General features: G+C 36.5%; 1 protein-coding gene across 5 annotated transcripts in view; it reads left to right on the top strand.

Moving 5' to 3' along the window:
• Positions 1–17,131, top strand: part of MSRB3 (methionine sulfoxide reductase B3) — a 95,120-nt gene that overhangs the window by 34,785 nt on the left and 43,204 nt on the right. For all 5 annotated transcript variants that reach the window (XM_078376898.1, XM_020786047.3, XM_020786046.3 and 2 more), the window contains 3 exons: positions 7,494–7,602; positions 9,373–9,450; positions 16,349–16,377. In XM_078376898.1, coding sequence (XP_078233024.1) covers positions 7,494–7,602; positions 9,373–9,450; positions 16,349–16,377 — 216 coding nt within the window. The remainder of the gene's footprint in view (positions 1–7,493; positions 7,603–9,372; positions 9,451–16,348; positions 16,378–17,131) is intronic.

Here is a 17,131-nt window from a genome sequence, read left to right on the forward strand (position 1 = left end):
GTCAGTATTGTGGTAAATATCCTGATAACTACACACAATCTGTTACACAGTAAGGTTACACTAACCGCATAACTAACCAGCTTGGTTTCTCACTGATTCCCTCTAGGATCATAATCCCTTGAGTGTGGATCCTCTCTGAAGCTATTTCCTGTAGAGTTGTGTCCCATGATGTTGAATTTGTTCAGTTCAGCTGAACATCAGTCTGTATTCCAAAAAATGTTTTTATAATTGGGATTGGTAGTCCCTGGTTTCTCATACAACATGCATGCTCTATAATTCATGGTTTTATGGTGCTAGTGCTCATTCCTACATATATTGTGCTACAGGGACACAGAATAATTTTAAATTAATTTAAATTGTAGAAGTATTTTGGGGTACAATATTTTACCATTGAGTGGATTGACAAACTCCTTTGCCATGGTGTACGAAAAGTACAGTGTCTTCTTGTAAACTGCCCCATCAGTTCTCTTCCATAGTATATCCTACAGAGCAGAACACTTAGTTCACAGAGGTTACTTTAATAATATATCTAGAATGTATTACATAATATATCATTGTTGATCCATTTATATGAAAACAGTGGATTTTTATTGAAATAACAAACATTTTTGCTTTGTATTGTAGTTTTATATTATGCTGATTGTGCTGAGACACTCGGGACTTGTAATCGTAGATAATAGTTATATTAAATTTCTGGTTTATATGTTCATTTTATTTCATTTATTGTACAGTGGGGTCTCTACTTAAGAACGTCTCTACTTAAGAACAATCCAACTTAAGAACAGCTCCATTTGCTAAATTTTGCTTCTACTTGAGAACAGAAATCCAAGATAAGAACAGGAAAAAAACCTTTCCTGCTCTTTTTTTAACCTTAGGTCATCTTAGGTTAAAAAAAGTTCTCCCCCTAGTGGTAGAGTACATATTAACCAGCTTTGCATTAGTTCCTATGGGAACTAATGCTTCAATGTACGAACACACCTCTAGATAACAAAAAAACAGCCAGAACGGATTAATTGGTTTTCAGTCCATTCCTATGGGAAATTTTGCTTCAACTTAAGAATGTTTCAACTTAAGAACACCATTCCAAAATGGATTAAGTTCTTAAGTAGAGGTTCCACTGTAGTTTCTATGGACGGAAAAGAGCAGATGCAGATTAAATGGTTTTCAATGCATTCCTATGGGAAATGCAGATTCAACATAAGAACTTTTCAACTTGAGAACCACCTTCCAATACGGATTAAGTTCTTAAGTAGAGACCCCACTGTATACCATTTATTGTATTGTATCACTGTATTAGTTACTGTTGGGATTTACTTCTTGTTCAGTTTTGATTATCTTCCTTTTGCTTCTACACAAACATTTAATATGAGAATGCAGCATAACCTGAGAATATAACCTGAGAATATGAGTTTTTAGCACTTGATTTCTTAAAACAAGCAACAGAACATTACAAAGAACAAACAGGTAGAGAAGCCAGGATGCTGGGAAATCATGCTAATTTGGAAGGTGACCTTTAAATGCCCCAAAACCATATACTTTGCCAGTTATGGCATATGGCACATTCCTGCAAAATTTTGGTAACTACTTCTATAGTGATAGTTTTAAGACAAACAAAAGAAATCTGAAATGAAGTGTTCATCTCTCTCCAAAGTCAGATTTAAGCTAAGAATGGGAGTACAACAGTGGTCTTTTAAAGACTTCCATTAAAATTAGGGCGCTGCAACTGTTAATGAGGGAGATCACAGCTGAAAACAGATTTGTTTTTAAAAGAATGCTTAGATGAAAACTAATTTCTAATCTGTGAAGTAAAAAAAATTCTTTTCACTACCTTATATTGAACAGCTAAGCTTTTAATGTCTGCAGTACAGGTATTTACTTCAATCATATGTTTTTGATTTATTTATTTCTATCTGCAAATACTGAACAGGGTTAGCTAGTGGTGACCAGAAGCAACATGTATTTTTCTTTTTCTTTTTTAAATAAAAAGATGGAAATGGAATAAAAGGGAGAAAAAAAGAAATATTTTTTTCTTAAATTGTGTGAAAGCATCTGTTCTTTAAGGTACTTTTCATGAACACTGTTTTGTAATGACTGAAGGTAGGAAAGGAGGGAAAACCCCCCCGAAAAGCATCCAATGTTAGGAAATTGCAACCCAATACCATGTAATTTAAACCTGCCGTTTCTTCTCTTGTACTAAATGATATACAGATGGATAGCTCTGGTCACTCTGTATTGAGAACACAATTGCTTTCTTTATGAGTGTATATCTATTACTAACAAACTTCAGTGAGGACTGTTTATTTCTAATCAAGCATAAGTCCTTCAGTAATTGGAAAAACTGTTAATTTTTCAGACCCAGTTTAACTGTAGGCATTTGAAAAGGTTTTATTTTACTAAAATGTCTGTGCTATTTCAGAAGATAATTTTAAATAGATACAGGTGTTGCCCAACCTGAAAGAGTGAAATTAAACTATATGATACTTACTTTTGCTTCGCTACCAGTGTAGTAGTCTAAATTTAAAATATATCTGTGGCCTTTTTGCCTTGTTATACAAATCCATGCCCACTTTGTTACAGTTGATTAAAACCTGGGAGACAAGTGCCTAGAGATACAGTACATTCTTAAACATGTCTTAAACATGGCAGTGAGTCTTACTCGTAGGTAAGTGCAGATAGGATTTTGGACTTTAGTGATTTCAAGTGTAATCTTACACTTGTAAGTAAATCCTTCTGATATCGGTTGTCCTTAAGTCCAGGTAAATGAGTATAGGATTGTGGCCAAATATATTAATGGGCAGAATATATGCTGATGGGAACCTCATGGCGCAGTGTTTAAACTGCTGTACTGCAGCCAAAACTGTGCTTACTACCTGGGCTTCAATCCCAAGTAGCTGGTTCAAGGTTGACTCAGCCTTCCATCCTTCTGAGGTCGGTAAAATGAGTACCCAGCTTGCTGTGGAGGCAATGTGTAGCCTGCATAATTAATTTGTAAACCACCCAGAGAGTGCTTTAAGCACTATGGGGTGGTATTTACGAACACTTTGCTTTGATATTCCAGATGGTTAGCAAATTCAAGCCCTCTTCACATTTTAGCCATGTGCAAGTGTCAATTCAAAGATAATGTTGTCTTTTTTTAAAGCACCAAATAATAGAGGAGCAGGTGGCGTTTATTTTTTTTAATTATTTATTTGTTTGAAGTATTTATATTTTATTTCTCCATGACAAAAAAAACACTTTCTGCACAAAAAAATAAACATATCCGGCATGTTGTGAGTTCTTGTGCTCTAAAATTGATTTAGTACATTTTTCTATCTCTTCCATGTACTGTAATTTACCTTAGTGCTGTCCATTTGTTTTGTTAAATGTTTGTATTACTTGTAAAGTTGCTTTTGGTTCAGAAATGCAGGGTATAAATTCAATTTTTTTAAAAGTTCCATATTAGTAATGCAGAGGAATGAGTGGAACTGTGCTGCTGGCTACTATTCATATCTTGAAATGGTGAATCTGGCAATTGGGTATTGCAGTCATATACAGGTGGGTTGTACTAAATGTAATCAAATACAGTTAATATAATCCTTGTTCAGTTTTAGTTACAAATAGTCAAGTGCAATTGTTATACAGTAATACGAGCGGGAATGGCCATTCCATTCAAAGGAATGCAGTCTAGGAAGATAATTTGTTGTTACATGCTGTCAAGTCAGAACTATTTATAGTGACCCTAACAGAGTTTTCAAAGTAAGTGAGCTATCTAAAGATCATTTATGCCAGTTCCACTCCCCCAGTAATTTTCCATGGTTAAGCAGGGATTTAAACCTACGTCTCCTGAATCCCAGTCCATTACAGTGGTGCCTCGCTAGACAGTTACCCCGCATGACAGTTTTTTCGCTAGACATTGACTTTTTGCGATTGCTATAGCGATTTGCAAAGCAGTGATTCCTATGGGGGAATTTCTCTGGACAATGTTTGGTCCCTGCTTTGCTAGCCGATTTTGACAGCTCCCTCCGCGCTCGCAAAACGGGTGTTTTTGGGACCTAAGCTTCGCAAGACGGCTATTTAAACAGCTGATCGGCGGTTCGCAAAGCGGCTTTCCTATGGCCGATCTTCGCTAGATAACGACAATTTTTTCCCATTGAAATGCATTAAACAGGTTTCAATGCATTCCAGTAGGGAAATGCTTATTGCTCGACAATGATTTCGCTAAACAGCGATTTCAGTGGAACGCATTATCATCGTCTATCGAGTCACCACTGTATTCTATCCACTTCAGCACACTGAGAACCCTTGGTAGAGAATACTCACCCTGATTTCAGTATTCAGTTTGTGCCTGTTGTTTGCATTCCAGAGATATGTATAACCTCATTTCTAAGCTGTCAGTCTCCTTGGATGATACCAGGACAAGTACATCTGATTCAGCAGCACAATTCTGTGCAGGCATAGCTGAATAAGATTAAATAAAAAGGTGTTTCTCTTAATATTTGCTAATAAGAAAAGACTTCTAAATTAATGAATGTTTTTCAGGTGTTCATCCCTTGTTGAAAGCTTTCCAGTCATATTTAACCCATGCTTCTAAGCATTTCCTCTCTTGCAAAAAAAAAAAAAAACTGTTGTCTAGATTTTGCATCCAAAATTCTCCCAAGTCTATCAAAATTTTTCACTGTCATGAAAAGCTGAAGTGCTGCTGCTTTCTTCTTTTCCTTATATGTTAACTGGTTGCTAATATTATATTCTCTATAGAATAGCTACAGGTAGGGATGAGAGAGAGTATATTTAGAAAGTTTCAATAATGCTGAAACTGCCTGACTGCATATGGGTTAGAGAACATCAAAGATTCGGAAGTGCTTTGGTTTTTTTATAGGAGACTTCCATCCAACTCTTATAGAACTAACACACCACCCTGGCCAAGATCCAACTGCTATTGTTTAGTTAGCAGCCTTGAGTTAAGAGTTTTTTCCTCCAAAATTTTTTACAGAAAGCATTCTGACACACCAAATATCTATCTATTAGCAACAGCAGCAGATTATTTAAAATGCAGTTTGCTTGGTCTAAAGTTCCAGATTATGATGGTGGGTGCAAGAGTTCCAAATGTCCCAGAACAGATTAACAGTTTATTTAGATCCCTGCTGAATTCAGACTCAAATGGGGCAGGGTTGCAGATCTGAACAAAGATAGATTGACACTGGTATTAGTGACATTTCTTTATTTTTACAGCACCCATTAGTACATTAGAGTGCTGTTTGGAGAGGATCTTAAAAGTATACCTGTGCTGCAGCAAAAACAACAAAGCATCTTCTGCTACTTCAAAGATTAATTAATTTAATTATGGGAGAAACGGGCTACGGGCTATAGGGTACCTTTGGCATTCCAGATGTTTTGGACATCAGCTTCCAGATGTCCCAGCCAGCATGGTCAGCTGTAAGGAATTATGAGTTTTTATCTGAAACATCTGAAAGGCTGAAAGGCCTTGCCTTAATAGTGCTGTGACAAAATTTGTTAATGTTTGTGACACCCTAATATTTTTGTTTAGTAGTGTAGTAGTCACTTTTAGAGAGCCAGTGTGGTGTAGTGAATGGTGTGACAGACTAGAAATCAGGAGGTGTGGATTCTGTTCCCTGCTTGGCCATGCAAACTTGCTGGGCGAGGTAGTTCTGGTAAAACAATTCAGAGACCATTGGTAATATTGTGGCTAAATAAATAAATAAATAAATAAATAAATAAATAAATAAATAAATAAATAAATAAATAAATAAAATCCTATTAGGGTTTCCATAAATTAGATACAATTTGAGAGCATACAAGTCACTTTTATATATATTTTTTGTATTTCAAAATAAATATGGTGTAACGGGATGTTCACATAAGAATAGGTACCTACTCTAGTCATCAAATTAATTCGAATACATTTTGTGGTTGACTCAACATCAGTTTGACAACTTAGGGTGTGACTACACTTAAATACAATTTTCCAAAGCAGTCCCTGCTGATTTCTGTGGGTGAGATCATTGTCACCATCGAGATGACTACCCATAAATAAATAAATAAATAAATAAATAAATAAATAAATAAATAAATAAATAAATAAATAAATTTTCATCCTAACCACTGGCATCTTTGTTCTGACAAGGTGCTAATTGGCAATTTCTACCTCTTTTTTAAAAATTCTTTTTTCTGAGTGGCTTAGTGCTAATTCTTTGTAACAGTTCCTTTTAAATCCTTTAAAAAACTGGTTAGTGACAACATGCACTCCACCCACAAGTGCCCCTCTATATTGGATCAGGCAATCACACAGAGCAGAAAGTGGGGGGGAAATGATGCCTATGCAGAGCAAAATTTAAACCGCCCTTGCTGGCTGAACTAAAAAACAACCCCTGATTCTCCATATAAAGAGATGATTCCCCAGCAGGCTTCCCCACATTGAGCTTTGTGTCATGTAGTATCTGATTTTTAATTTAATTTTGTCTGTGCCAGATCTAATACAAATGGTAGATAATTTATCAATTCAGATGCCCCTTTAGCATCAGTTCAACATATTACTTCTAGTAAGGCACAACAGACTGCATCCAGTGTTATTGGATCATGCAATAGAATAATTCAGTGTGAAATTTGGAATTTCCTCATCAGCTACTGCCCATTGAGCAAACCAAAACCTGCTTCAGTGAGCTGGGAATATGTCCAGACCTGGTTTTGGATGGCTTCTGGAATCTCTCCTAAATTATTCTCAGAAAACAAACTTTTGTGCAGCCTTCTCACAAAACTCCCATGTTATACTGTGAATGACTGAAAACCATGTTATTTATTCCTTGACATCTCAGCAAAGGGACATCAGCCAGCTTCTTACTGCACTGCATTGACAGGAAATCTCCTCCCCCTCCTCAGCTTATTGTCTACTAAAAGAACTCTTCTCTGAAACCTTGGAGAATTCTCAGCTGCCAGTAATTGTCAATGACATGGGTTAATGATCTGAGTATGGCATCATTTTTTAGGTCTTCAGCAAGTTGATGACCTTCCTGGCTGCTATAATTTTAATGTATTTATTTAAAAAAATGTTTACTAACACATTAGAAGATATTCTGGTAAGTGGTTCAACATAATATGCCCATGAATTTTTATCTGCAATATAGATCTCTTGCAAATATTAAAGCTACTGTCTTTAGTTATTTACTGGGAATATATGATTCAATATGTTTAGGTTCAGGATGTCACCTTCTTGTGAGTGATTATGTAACTACAGAGTCTTATCAAAACCTGTGACTTTTCTGCGTTGAGAAGGCTTTGGCTGTATCACATTTACACTGTTCTTGTAGAGTCACCTGCCTTGCATACTGCAGACTTCTTAAAGCTGGATTTGAAGAAGCAATCGGCTGACCACTATTAGGATCCAGTCTGACCATTGGAAAAGTGAATGCAGAAGCTGTGCTTTTGGCTTGCAGCCCAAGCAGTTGTTCAGGATTTAAACTAAAAATGTTTCTTGTTCCTCATATCCTTTACCTTTACAGGGTCATGTAGGGATAAAAAGAACTGTAAGGTGGTCTTTTCCGAAGAAGAACTAAGGAAGCGGCTGACACCTTTGCAGTACCATGTTACTCAGGAGAAAGGGACTGAAAGGTAAGGCAAGATGAGGGAGATGACACCAACATGAAGTATATGGTTGGCTTTTTGTGATGCTGTTTTCTCTTCTTCACAACTTGACACGTTTTGAAGAATTGTGTTGTTTACTAACTTACAGAAATTAACTCTACTAAACAGACAGGAATTTCCAGTGCAGAGGGCAGGGTCACAGACTTCATAAACATAAAATGACCACATTATTCTGTCTTGGCTCACATTTAGGGTCTGTTTTCAGTTTACTACAAAGTGTGTGGGAAGTAATGGTAGTTAAGAAGCTCTTTTGTGTTTTTTTGGGGAGACACCACAGTAAGCAGAACCATAAGGGAAATAGGGAAATAGTCTTGTGCTTTAAGGCTGCAAATTTGATGGTGATCATTGTAAGTATAGACATTTCGGCTGGGGGAGGATCAGGAGAGAGGAGGTAGCACAGTTTCGCTCCATTCCACTCCAGTTTTCTTTTTTGAAGAACATGTGGAGAAAGTATTTATTGCCTCATTTGTGGCTGGAATGTCAAATATTTTCAATAACTGCCCTCACATGGATTCTGTCCTTGGAAGCAAGCCCTAAATCCTTCAGGAGGGGGCAGGGGGAGACAAAGACAAGAACTCACTCCCAAGGTTCTCACAGTAAATATAGATCTTCTCAGCTGATTCTATCATGACAAACAGTCACCTTTGGCAAGGCCTAAATTAAATTTTGATGCCTTGTTCTGAGCATGAAGGGTAGAAAATAAATGTTCGCCTTGCTTCTGGTCCAGTAGTATTGGACCATGCAACCTTGTTTCCATACCAGATTCCAAAGGGTCCTTTCCTCACATGTGGGGTCCTAGTTAATTGGCAGCACCTTTCCTGTTGGAAGATATGTTTTACTGTATTTTCTGAGCGTGGAGCACTGAGGCTAAGCTATGTATACGTCACAGTAACCTAGTGATGGTGCCCTTTCCAACTCAGGAGGTCGTTCAGCCCAGTCATTTATTGTAGTATACAAAGTCAGTGAGATTATTTAGTGCCCACAAACAACCAGAGATTAGGTCATTTTTAAAAACCCTGTTTATAAAGACAAAAATTGGACCCCCATAAAAAGGGTGAAATGATAATAAAAACAAGCTGCCAAGCACATAGACTTTTTGTTGGCCTAGCACAGCTGATTTGTATTAGATGAATGACCTCCTAGCCTTTAAGATTGTTAACTTAGAAAAATATTCCCTTAAAGCAGTAATATTCTTTTTCAAATAAAAATACAAAGCTCACACAGCTTGAAACCATGGGTTAGCCTCCGTCTCCCCCTTTCAGTTTTATTCTTTTGGTACTTAAACATATTTGTATGTCCTGTCTTCCACAAAGGTCTTGAACTAATGCTTTGAGTTGCACTTAATGACAACAGATTTGGCACTAAGAAATAAGATTTAGAAAAGTTGTTAGAAGGGTGCTTAGGACTAAAATCTATTTTAAAATGACATTTGTACTCAGGTGCAAATTAAAACACTGAACTGAAAATGTCTAGTAACTAGCAAATGGTCCTGTGTTTTGAGGTCAGAACAATAGCTTCTTGTCCAATGTAGGAGACTTCTATGTTACTGTTCAGAATTTAATAAATTTTTCAGTGAAGGGCAATAATGCGTAAATTATGATGTGCTAGTTATTGGAGAAAATATACAACTAGAACATACAGAATTATTTCAGTGTTAATGCTATTGGAATTCACTAATTGTCAGAGCTAATAGTTGTTCACAATCTCTCTCTCTTTATCACACTTGTCTGTCTCTAGTGCCTTTGAAGGAGAATATACATATCACAAATCTCATGGAATATACAAATGTGTTGTTTGTGGGACTCCTTTGTTCAAGTGAGTACATTCAATAGATATGAAACAAAGTGGTTAAAATAATTATTCTTCTTAGTTGTTAAGTGTTACATATGATCTGTGTAAGACAGTGGTTTCTAATCTTGATGGTCCCCATATGGTCCTGGACTACAAACTGTGGGTAGCACAACTAAGTGGTGAATGCTTCTGGGAGTTCTAGTCCAGGAACATCTGGGGACCCAAGGTTGGGAAACCACTGATGTAAGATAAAATTGATTATTTTATTTTGCCTCACACCTTTGTGATCTAAACTGCTGTAACTAATGTACAACCTACTACTAATATAGTCTACTTGCTCTCACTCAGGGATATTGCTTCAGTAGATCTGGGGACCAGTTTCATTTCCTTGGAGCCTCATGGTGCTGCATCATCCTACTGCCATTATTTTGTGGGAGAGCAGTGAGAATAAAGCAAGATGCACAAGATGTGCATGTCTTGCCTTAAAGGAAAAAAAACCCCACTTATGATAGGTATCCAGAACAGTGATTTCTCCTTTGCATTTCTCCATACCTTGTTTTTGAATGAAAATAAGGGAGGTTACTGCCACCACATCGCTGAATTTCAGCAACACATTAAAAAATTTATTTGGGTGGCAGAGGCCACAAACATGAACATGGGGTGCATGTGTTAGGCCATGCTTGCTGGAGGTTATTGGAGGTGCAGTCAAGCACCTCTGGAGAATACTAGATTAGAGAAAGCAGTTTTAGCACTATGGAAGTAAATGGAGGAGAAAAAGAGACACAATTGCCTTACCCCTCCTTTTTTCCACCTGCATAGTTTGAGGGTTGTCATCTAGCAGTTCAGAACCAAATCAGACATGATACATGTGTCCATGAGGAATGGGGACTTACAACTTGCAACTCAACCTGCGACTTGGATCCATTTGTCTGAGTTGTGTTGTCAAGTCCCTGTGGTCCCCGCTGGCCTACCTGCTGCTGCCACCATCACTATCTTCAAAGACAGCACATCAGAGGGCCTTTCATGGTGATGCTCCAGCCTGCGGTAGTCAGAGGGCAGGTCCTCTGACCCACCTCTTCATGTAAATTGTCCTGGTGATACTCTAGCCTGCTATAGAGCATCATTAGGGCAACTTACAGGAACATGCAGCATCTCTCTAAAGAATAAAATTTTAAATCTTTCAGAACTGTTTAATGAATTAGCTGCTGTCCCAGATTTTGTTTTTGTTTTGAGTGGTGGTTTTTACATTAATTCAAAACTTTTATCTGGGAGCTTCTCATCATGGATATCTACTGTGAATCCATATATGTTCTATTTAAGGAATCAGCATTTGTATATTCCCTTTCTCTTTCTCTGAAATTTCCCCACATATATTATTAATATATATATTATTAAGGTACATATGGTCATCTCACTGGCTTTCCCTGCAGTCTTCTTTTAGGTGCTGTATGATTCCCTCTTGCAATCCTTCTATACTTCATTTCCTAATGCAATTTTCCTTGAATCACTTGCCATAATTTATAGCAATGTACTAAAGTACCTTACAGTTACTAGTCTGATCTGTTTCAGAACAGATTCTCATGGCACTTTTAATACAAACAGTATATTTTTAATCATAAGATTTGTAGAATTACAATTCCCTCCTGCACGTGCGTGTAATAATGTACTGGCTGAATGCCTGCTGTAGAGCTGCTCATGCACAATGGTGATGATATCAGCAGCAGCAACAAATCACTACTGATGAAAGGTTCCTTTGGTGATTTTTGGGGAGCAAAGTTGTGCACATCCCTAAAATTGCCTTTAATTAGTAGCAATTTGCTCATGTGAAGCTACACAACAGGATTTTAGCCAATGTATAATAGTGTAGTGTTACAATATAGTGTATTATAATATTAGAGATTTAGGTGCATATACATTGTGTACATGATGGGAAGGGGGTTCAGAGTGAACTGAATGTAGAAAATAACAGTAACATAATTACCACTGGCCTTAAGCAATTAGTGTAGACATCTTGCTAGATTAAAAATAAATCTGTCAGTTTTAATGGTGTCATAAGACTGTTTTTCTGGACACGACTGAAAATAACACTGAAGCAAAAGTCATAATATGTATATTACCATTTGAAAACAGCATTCAAATGCCAATGAGATTTTAAAGTATTGGGCATCAACTTAGGAAGCTTGGTTCAAGCTCTCACTCAGCCATGCAACTAATTTGAAAAAGAGGTGATTGCTGGTGAGGATAAGACAGAGTTGCTATGTTATTTTCCATAGCATTCTGGTATTTTAGCTGGATGCCAACGTAAGGAAAGTTAAGATGTGAAGAAAACAAGAGGAGATGACAGATATAAATTGTTGAGCTTACACTTGCTGTGAATCTTAGACTTCCAGAAATGATTTCAGATAGCAATACAGAAATAATATCTTTCTTTTGGAAGGACTAACTGTACTGTTACCTGTCTTAGGAGTGTGGTATGGCCCCTTTAATTTCTTATCCGGATATCATGTCCTATTAAGTTGAATTAGGTTGTGATTAAAGTTTAAATTAGAGGGAACAAAGTTGATCTAGAATATTTTCTAGTAATAATAGAATTTTTCATCTCTATCTCTGATGGGCAACTGTACTTTTTATTTTCTCTTATGATTCCTTCCTTCCTTCCTTCCTTCCTTCCTTCCTTCCTTCCTTCCTTCCTTCCTTCCTTCCTTCCTTTAATTATATACCACCCCATTAGTGCAAGCACTGCCCTGGGTGACTCCAGTGGTTTTTTTTAAATAGAAGAATGTCCTTTTTACTCTCAAAGAATGGCTGCAATTTGCTGAGAATATCACCAGTAACCTGTACCATATGGCAAATTTTTATTTTTTCTGTTTGTATGCATTAGCAAAGTACATGGTAACTTAGCATGGTTCCCATGTTTTATTTGTATGCACCAGCAGCATACCTGACAGCTTTTAATTGTTCCCCTCTCCCTGTTCATCCCTACAACAATTCTGTGTTAACAATATTTCTGGTCTGATTAAAATTTGTTACTAATTACAGTTATTGTTGCCGAGCTTAATTGAAAGCAAACAAACAAAAGCATGTTTGTTGTTTGGTCTGCTAGTTGAATTCCTTCAAGTCTTGCATTCTTAATTAGTGGACACTATAGAAAAGTGATAATTATGCCTTGCAATGTAATTTTTGCAGTAAAGCCAGAAATGCAGTGCACATTGTAAGAAGACCAGTGCACAGCTATGTAATTTGTGTCGCATATCCTGCTTGCTAGAAAACTCTGTAAAGCAGACATTGCTTTGGTAGGCCAGAGGTATACCTGCGTCAGTACTATATGTGACCTAAGTATATTTCTTTCTTGGCATCTCTTCTTAGCAAACACCCTTTACAATGCATAGCAGGTTTAAGAAGTACCTTGAGAGCTGTGAAATTTACGAGCAAGTGAAGTTTACCATGAGAAAGAGTGTGTAAGCAATAATATCATCATCACATACAGTACATATTACTTAATGGACAGAGAGTAGGTAGAAAGTTTGGGGGAAGACACCTTCAGCTCTCCATTATTCAGCAGGGGCCACTCACTCCTAGAAGATGCTTTACAGGGGCCCGAGTCCTCCAGATGGAGAAAGAGGTTTTTTTTTTTTTCAAAATCTAAGCCATGTCTTGTACTTAATCATTTTGTATTCTGTAAATCAAGGCAAGCATAATATTTTAATGAACTCTATTCTGGCTTTTGAATTACAGTATATTAATTTAGTATGCTACCAAAAAAATGTGCTACAGTTTGGCCCTCTGTCTTCCTGAAAAATAGCTTGAAAGAAAAATCGTTAGACAGAACTTAGCCATTTATCAATAACATTCTGCAATCGAAGCTTACTCATGTTATAATTCACTGATAAAATGGCTGGTCATATTTTAATAAAAACAGTAAAGTAAGGCTGTGCCTTATTTCATAAGCCAAAATTTCCTAGACCCTGCATTGGTTCCATGTGTTCTGGAATCCACCGCCTCCATAGAATTTAGGTTGCTGTCTCCCATTAGTTAACCACTGATATTTTACTCTATTTTGAGAATTCCATGTCTGATCTCTGGCATCCTTCATTGCTGCAGAACTTAGAAAAGGTATCTTTTTGGGGTGACAAATACTAGTATCTTTTTTGTTTCCATATTACTACATCGTTATGCTGGGAGGTCTGTTTTTGCAAACACACCTATTCAAGAAGAAAATTGTGACAGAAAACCCTGATAACTGTCTGTGCAGAGAGGATAATAATAATTATTTCTTTTAAAGTATATGTTATGGAAACAAAAAGGGCACCATTGGCTCAAACCCAAAGGCATCAAAGCAGGGGTAGAGAAACATGTATTACCGTCCTACCTAAGGAGAAATGCTTTTCAAGAACTTCGATGAAATTGTCTATGAAGTGGCCCAGTCCAGGTGGGAGATTTCCTAACCTTGGGCAACCTTTACCCTGAAAAGAGGTGAGAAGGTATGGATTGGGCCAGGTAGAAACTGACAGCTTACTGTACACACTTTCTTTTTGAAGAAGAAAGCTAGACAACAGTTGACTGCCTGTTGATTAATACTCCCAAAGGCATTCTCTTTCTTTTTCTTTAATCATGGGAGGCCACCAGTTGATCTCCCCTATCCCATTAGCAAGTGACCCATGATAGAGAAAAAGGCTCCTCCCTTCTTAAAGAATGCTTTTATGAATAGAATAAGTATGTAAGTAAAACAGCACATGAGAAAGAAGTGGTCATATAAATAATACCTTGATTGTAGTAGTAGCCTTCCCTCCAGTCAATTAAGTCTTTCTCTCTCTTTTTTCTTTGCTATTCTATCTTGGTAATCCTCTCTTTAAATTAATTGTTTTAAAGTGAAATTTGTAATTTTATGATTTTATATGTTTTTATACAGTTTTGTTTTATTTTGTAAGCCGCGCCGAGTAGACATGGTCTAGAGGGGTGGGGTAAAAATCAAATCAAATAAATAAATAAATAGATAGATAAATAGATAAATAGATAAATAGATAAATAGATAAATAGATAAATAAATAAATAAATAAATAAATAAATAAATAAATAAATAAATAAATAAATAAATAAATAGTAGTTCACAAGTGAATACATGACTAAGCACAAGCCTCTGCATATCTGTTCAGAAACATGGCCTATTGAATTCAGTGGTTAAGTGTCTGTAGGACTACAGTCATAATATTATTTCTGAGGGTAGTATAACTGGGATCTCATAGGTCATGTGTGTACATGACGGTGCTGGAATTAGAGACTATGAACCTATTAATGATACTAAGGTCTGGCCTCTGTGGTGTTCCATTTTGCCCCATTTTGCATTCAGACTCCCATCACTGGATTCAGATTCTACTCCCCTTTTCCAGAAATTGGGTACTTTACTTTTTTTGGACTGCAGTTCTAGTATCCCTTAACTAGCATGGCTAGATTTCTAGCCACATGCCATGCTATCTATCTCCTCACCCACTCATCTGTGCCTGTGTTTGACACTATAAGGGTGTTCTCTTGTAATGGAGATCAACTCTTTGACTAGTGATGTTGGATAGAGCACAGTTAGAATGTGTTCCTGACTGAAAGATATTTGCTTTTGTTCCCTGCCCTTTTTCTTTATCATAGGTAGGGCATCCCTTTGAAAAATAGTTGCAGAACAAAGAATATATTTTCTTTATATTTGCTCTTTCATTCCTGATGGCTCCTTTCCCTTGGCTTCTGACTTAAGCCATCTCCATCCAATATTCCAGTTACTGTTTAAGATTACTAGAATTCTTTATATAGTTCTACATTATATGTACTAATTTTATTTTTTTCTGTTCAACCTAATAACACTTTGTCATACATGGTTAGTGAAAAATGCATGCACCTTCTCAAAGCACATGAACATCTTCTCGTGAATGATCCTTCCATTTTGCACCCAGTTTGGGTGCATTTCACTCAAAAGTACCCATACTAAAGTAACATCTTTTATGAAGGCTCCTGCTGATCCATTCTTGTATCTTGCTGTGGCAGCTGTGAATATATATAATATACATCCAGGCACAGAGGTTGTTAATTTGTGATATAAGGCTGGCTGGAGCATGCCTGCTAATTGGTTTGAGAGTTAGATGTAGACAATGCCTCTCCTAGCTGTTTGTTCAGATACGCCTAGTCATAGGGTTAATTCTGCTTGACAGCACTTCAGCCGCATCTCAAAAGTAATTACCCAACTTAGGTTTTCCCACAGCTGAACTGAGAGCTTCAAAGACTTCTGAATTTAAAACTATTATTAACGTATATCTGAAACATGATGTTCCCACAAAGGCTAATTTTCCGTTTCTTCCCCCCTCCCCCTCATTACTAGGTGTATAGCCTACTGAGTTCATTGGTGTTATGCTAAACTCTTTAAATACCACATTAAAGACACAATTGGTGGTACTAGTATGGTTTGCATGAACTCTTCTCTTGTTCAATAAGAATTCAGGAGGTTGGATTTCCTACCTCTTTAAGGGAAACAAACATTTTGGGATGTGCATGTTATAAAAATAATCCCATTGATAAAGCCAACAATTCTGTTGAAAGAAATACTCTTCAAAATTATACTATAATGAATAAATAGAAAGTAAACTTTTTAAAATTAACTATAAATTATACATAATTAAGAGGGATTGTTTTGTATTTTTATTTTTCTTGCAGGATTTTCTGCCACTTTTACTAGCTTTATAAATTTAAATGATTATGAATAAAAGTTGCTAATGTGAAAAATGCACTTAAAAAGTGTTTAGTATCAAATGTATTTGTAGGCAGGACACATTAATACAGAGAGATAATGTTCTCTGCTTGCAGTTCAGTCATTGGTTTCCCATGATATAAATAGTATTTTAAAATTAAAAAATTCCCCCCTTTTCTCTCTTTCTCTCTCTTTTAGATCAGAGACAAAGTTTGACTCCAATTCAGGTATGTTTACATTTACAGTATAACCATTATGTTCAATGTGCAATTTTCATGTTACTCTCAAAAGAGTGATTTATCAGTTCACATGCAGTCTTGACTTCAAGCAGTCTGTAACAGGTCAGTATTTAAGGCATTTTGAAATCTGAGATGGTTCTAAATAGTGCTGTTATTGAGCATGGCAGTACTTCTATTCTTTCTTTGGGTTCAAATCTCTCTTTAATTTTACTCTTTCATGTTAAGGTGACTGCAAGGAAACCATGTCCATTATGCATTATATTTTGAATGATACAGGGCTGAGGGAGATGGACTTTGGGAATATTGGCTGATTTAAAAACTTGTTTTTCTTGCTGGAGGACAAAGCTGTTTCATGGACATGAGGACTGAGCAACCAATTCATCAGGAAATGAGTGATTTGTCATTGAACATGTCTATGTATACGTGCATGCCAGAAAAAGTTGTAGAATTCTCTCTAGGTGGTTAACCTAAATGTCATTTTAAAACACACAAACATGTTTGTAAGAAATATTGGTGTCTGGGGTTCTAAAAAAACAGATATTCCAAAAGCTCATTTAATTCCAACAGAGGGGAAATACATAGTATAGCAAGCAGCTTGACTTTCATCAACTAGGATCATAGTAGTGATGGTAGAAAACCTGGTTGGTTTTTTGTTTTATATGAACAACAGAGGCTTTCTATTTCTAAAAAAACCTTTTGTCCAATAAAACCCGTTAGTCTTTAGGGTGCTATGAGATTCTCC

Source organism: Pogona vitticeps, chromosome 5, assembly GCF_051106095.1.
Source record: "Pogona vitticeps strain Pit_001003342236 chromosome 5, PviZW2.1, whole genome shotgun sequence".
Classification (NCBI taxonomy): domain Eukaryota; kingdom Metazoa; phylum Chordata; class Lepidosauria; order Squamata; family Agamidae; genus Pogona; species Pogona vitticeps.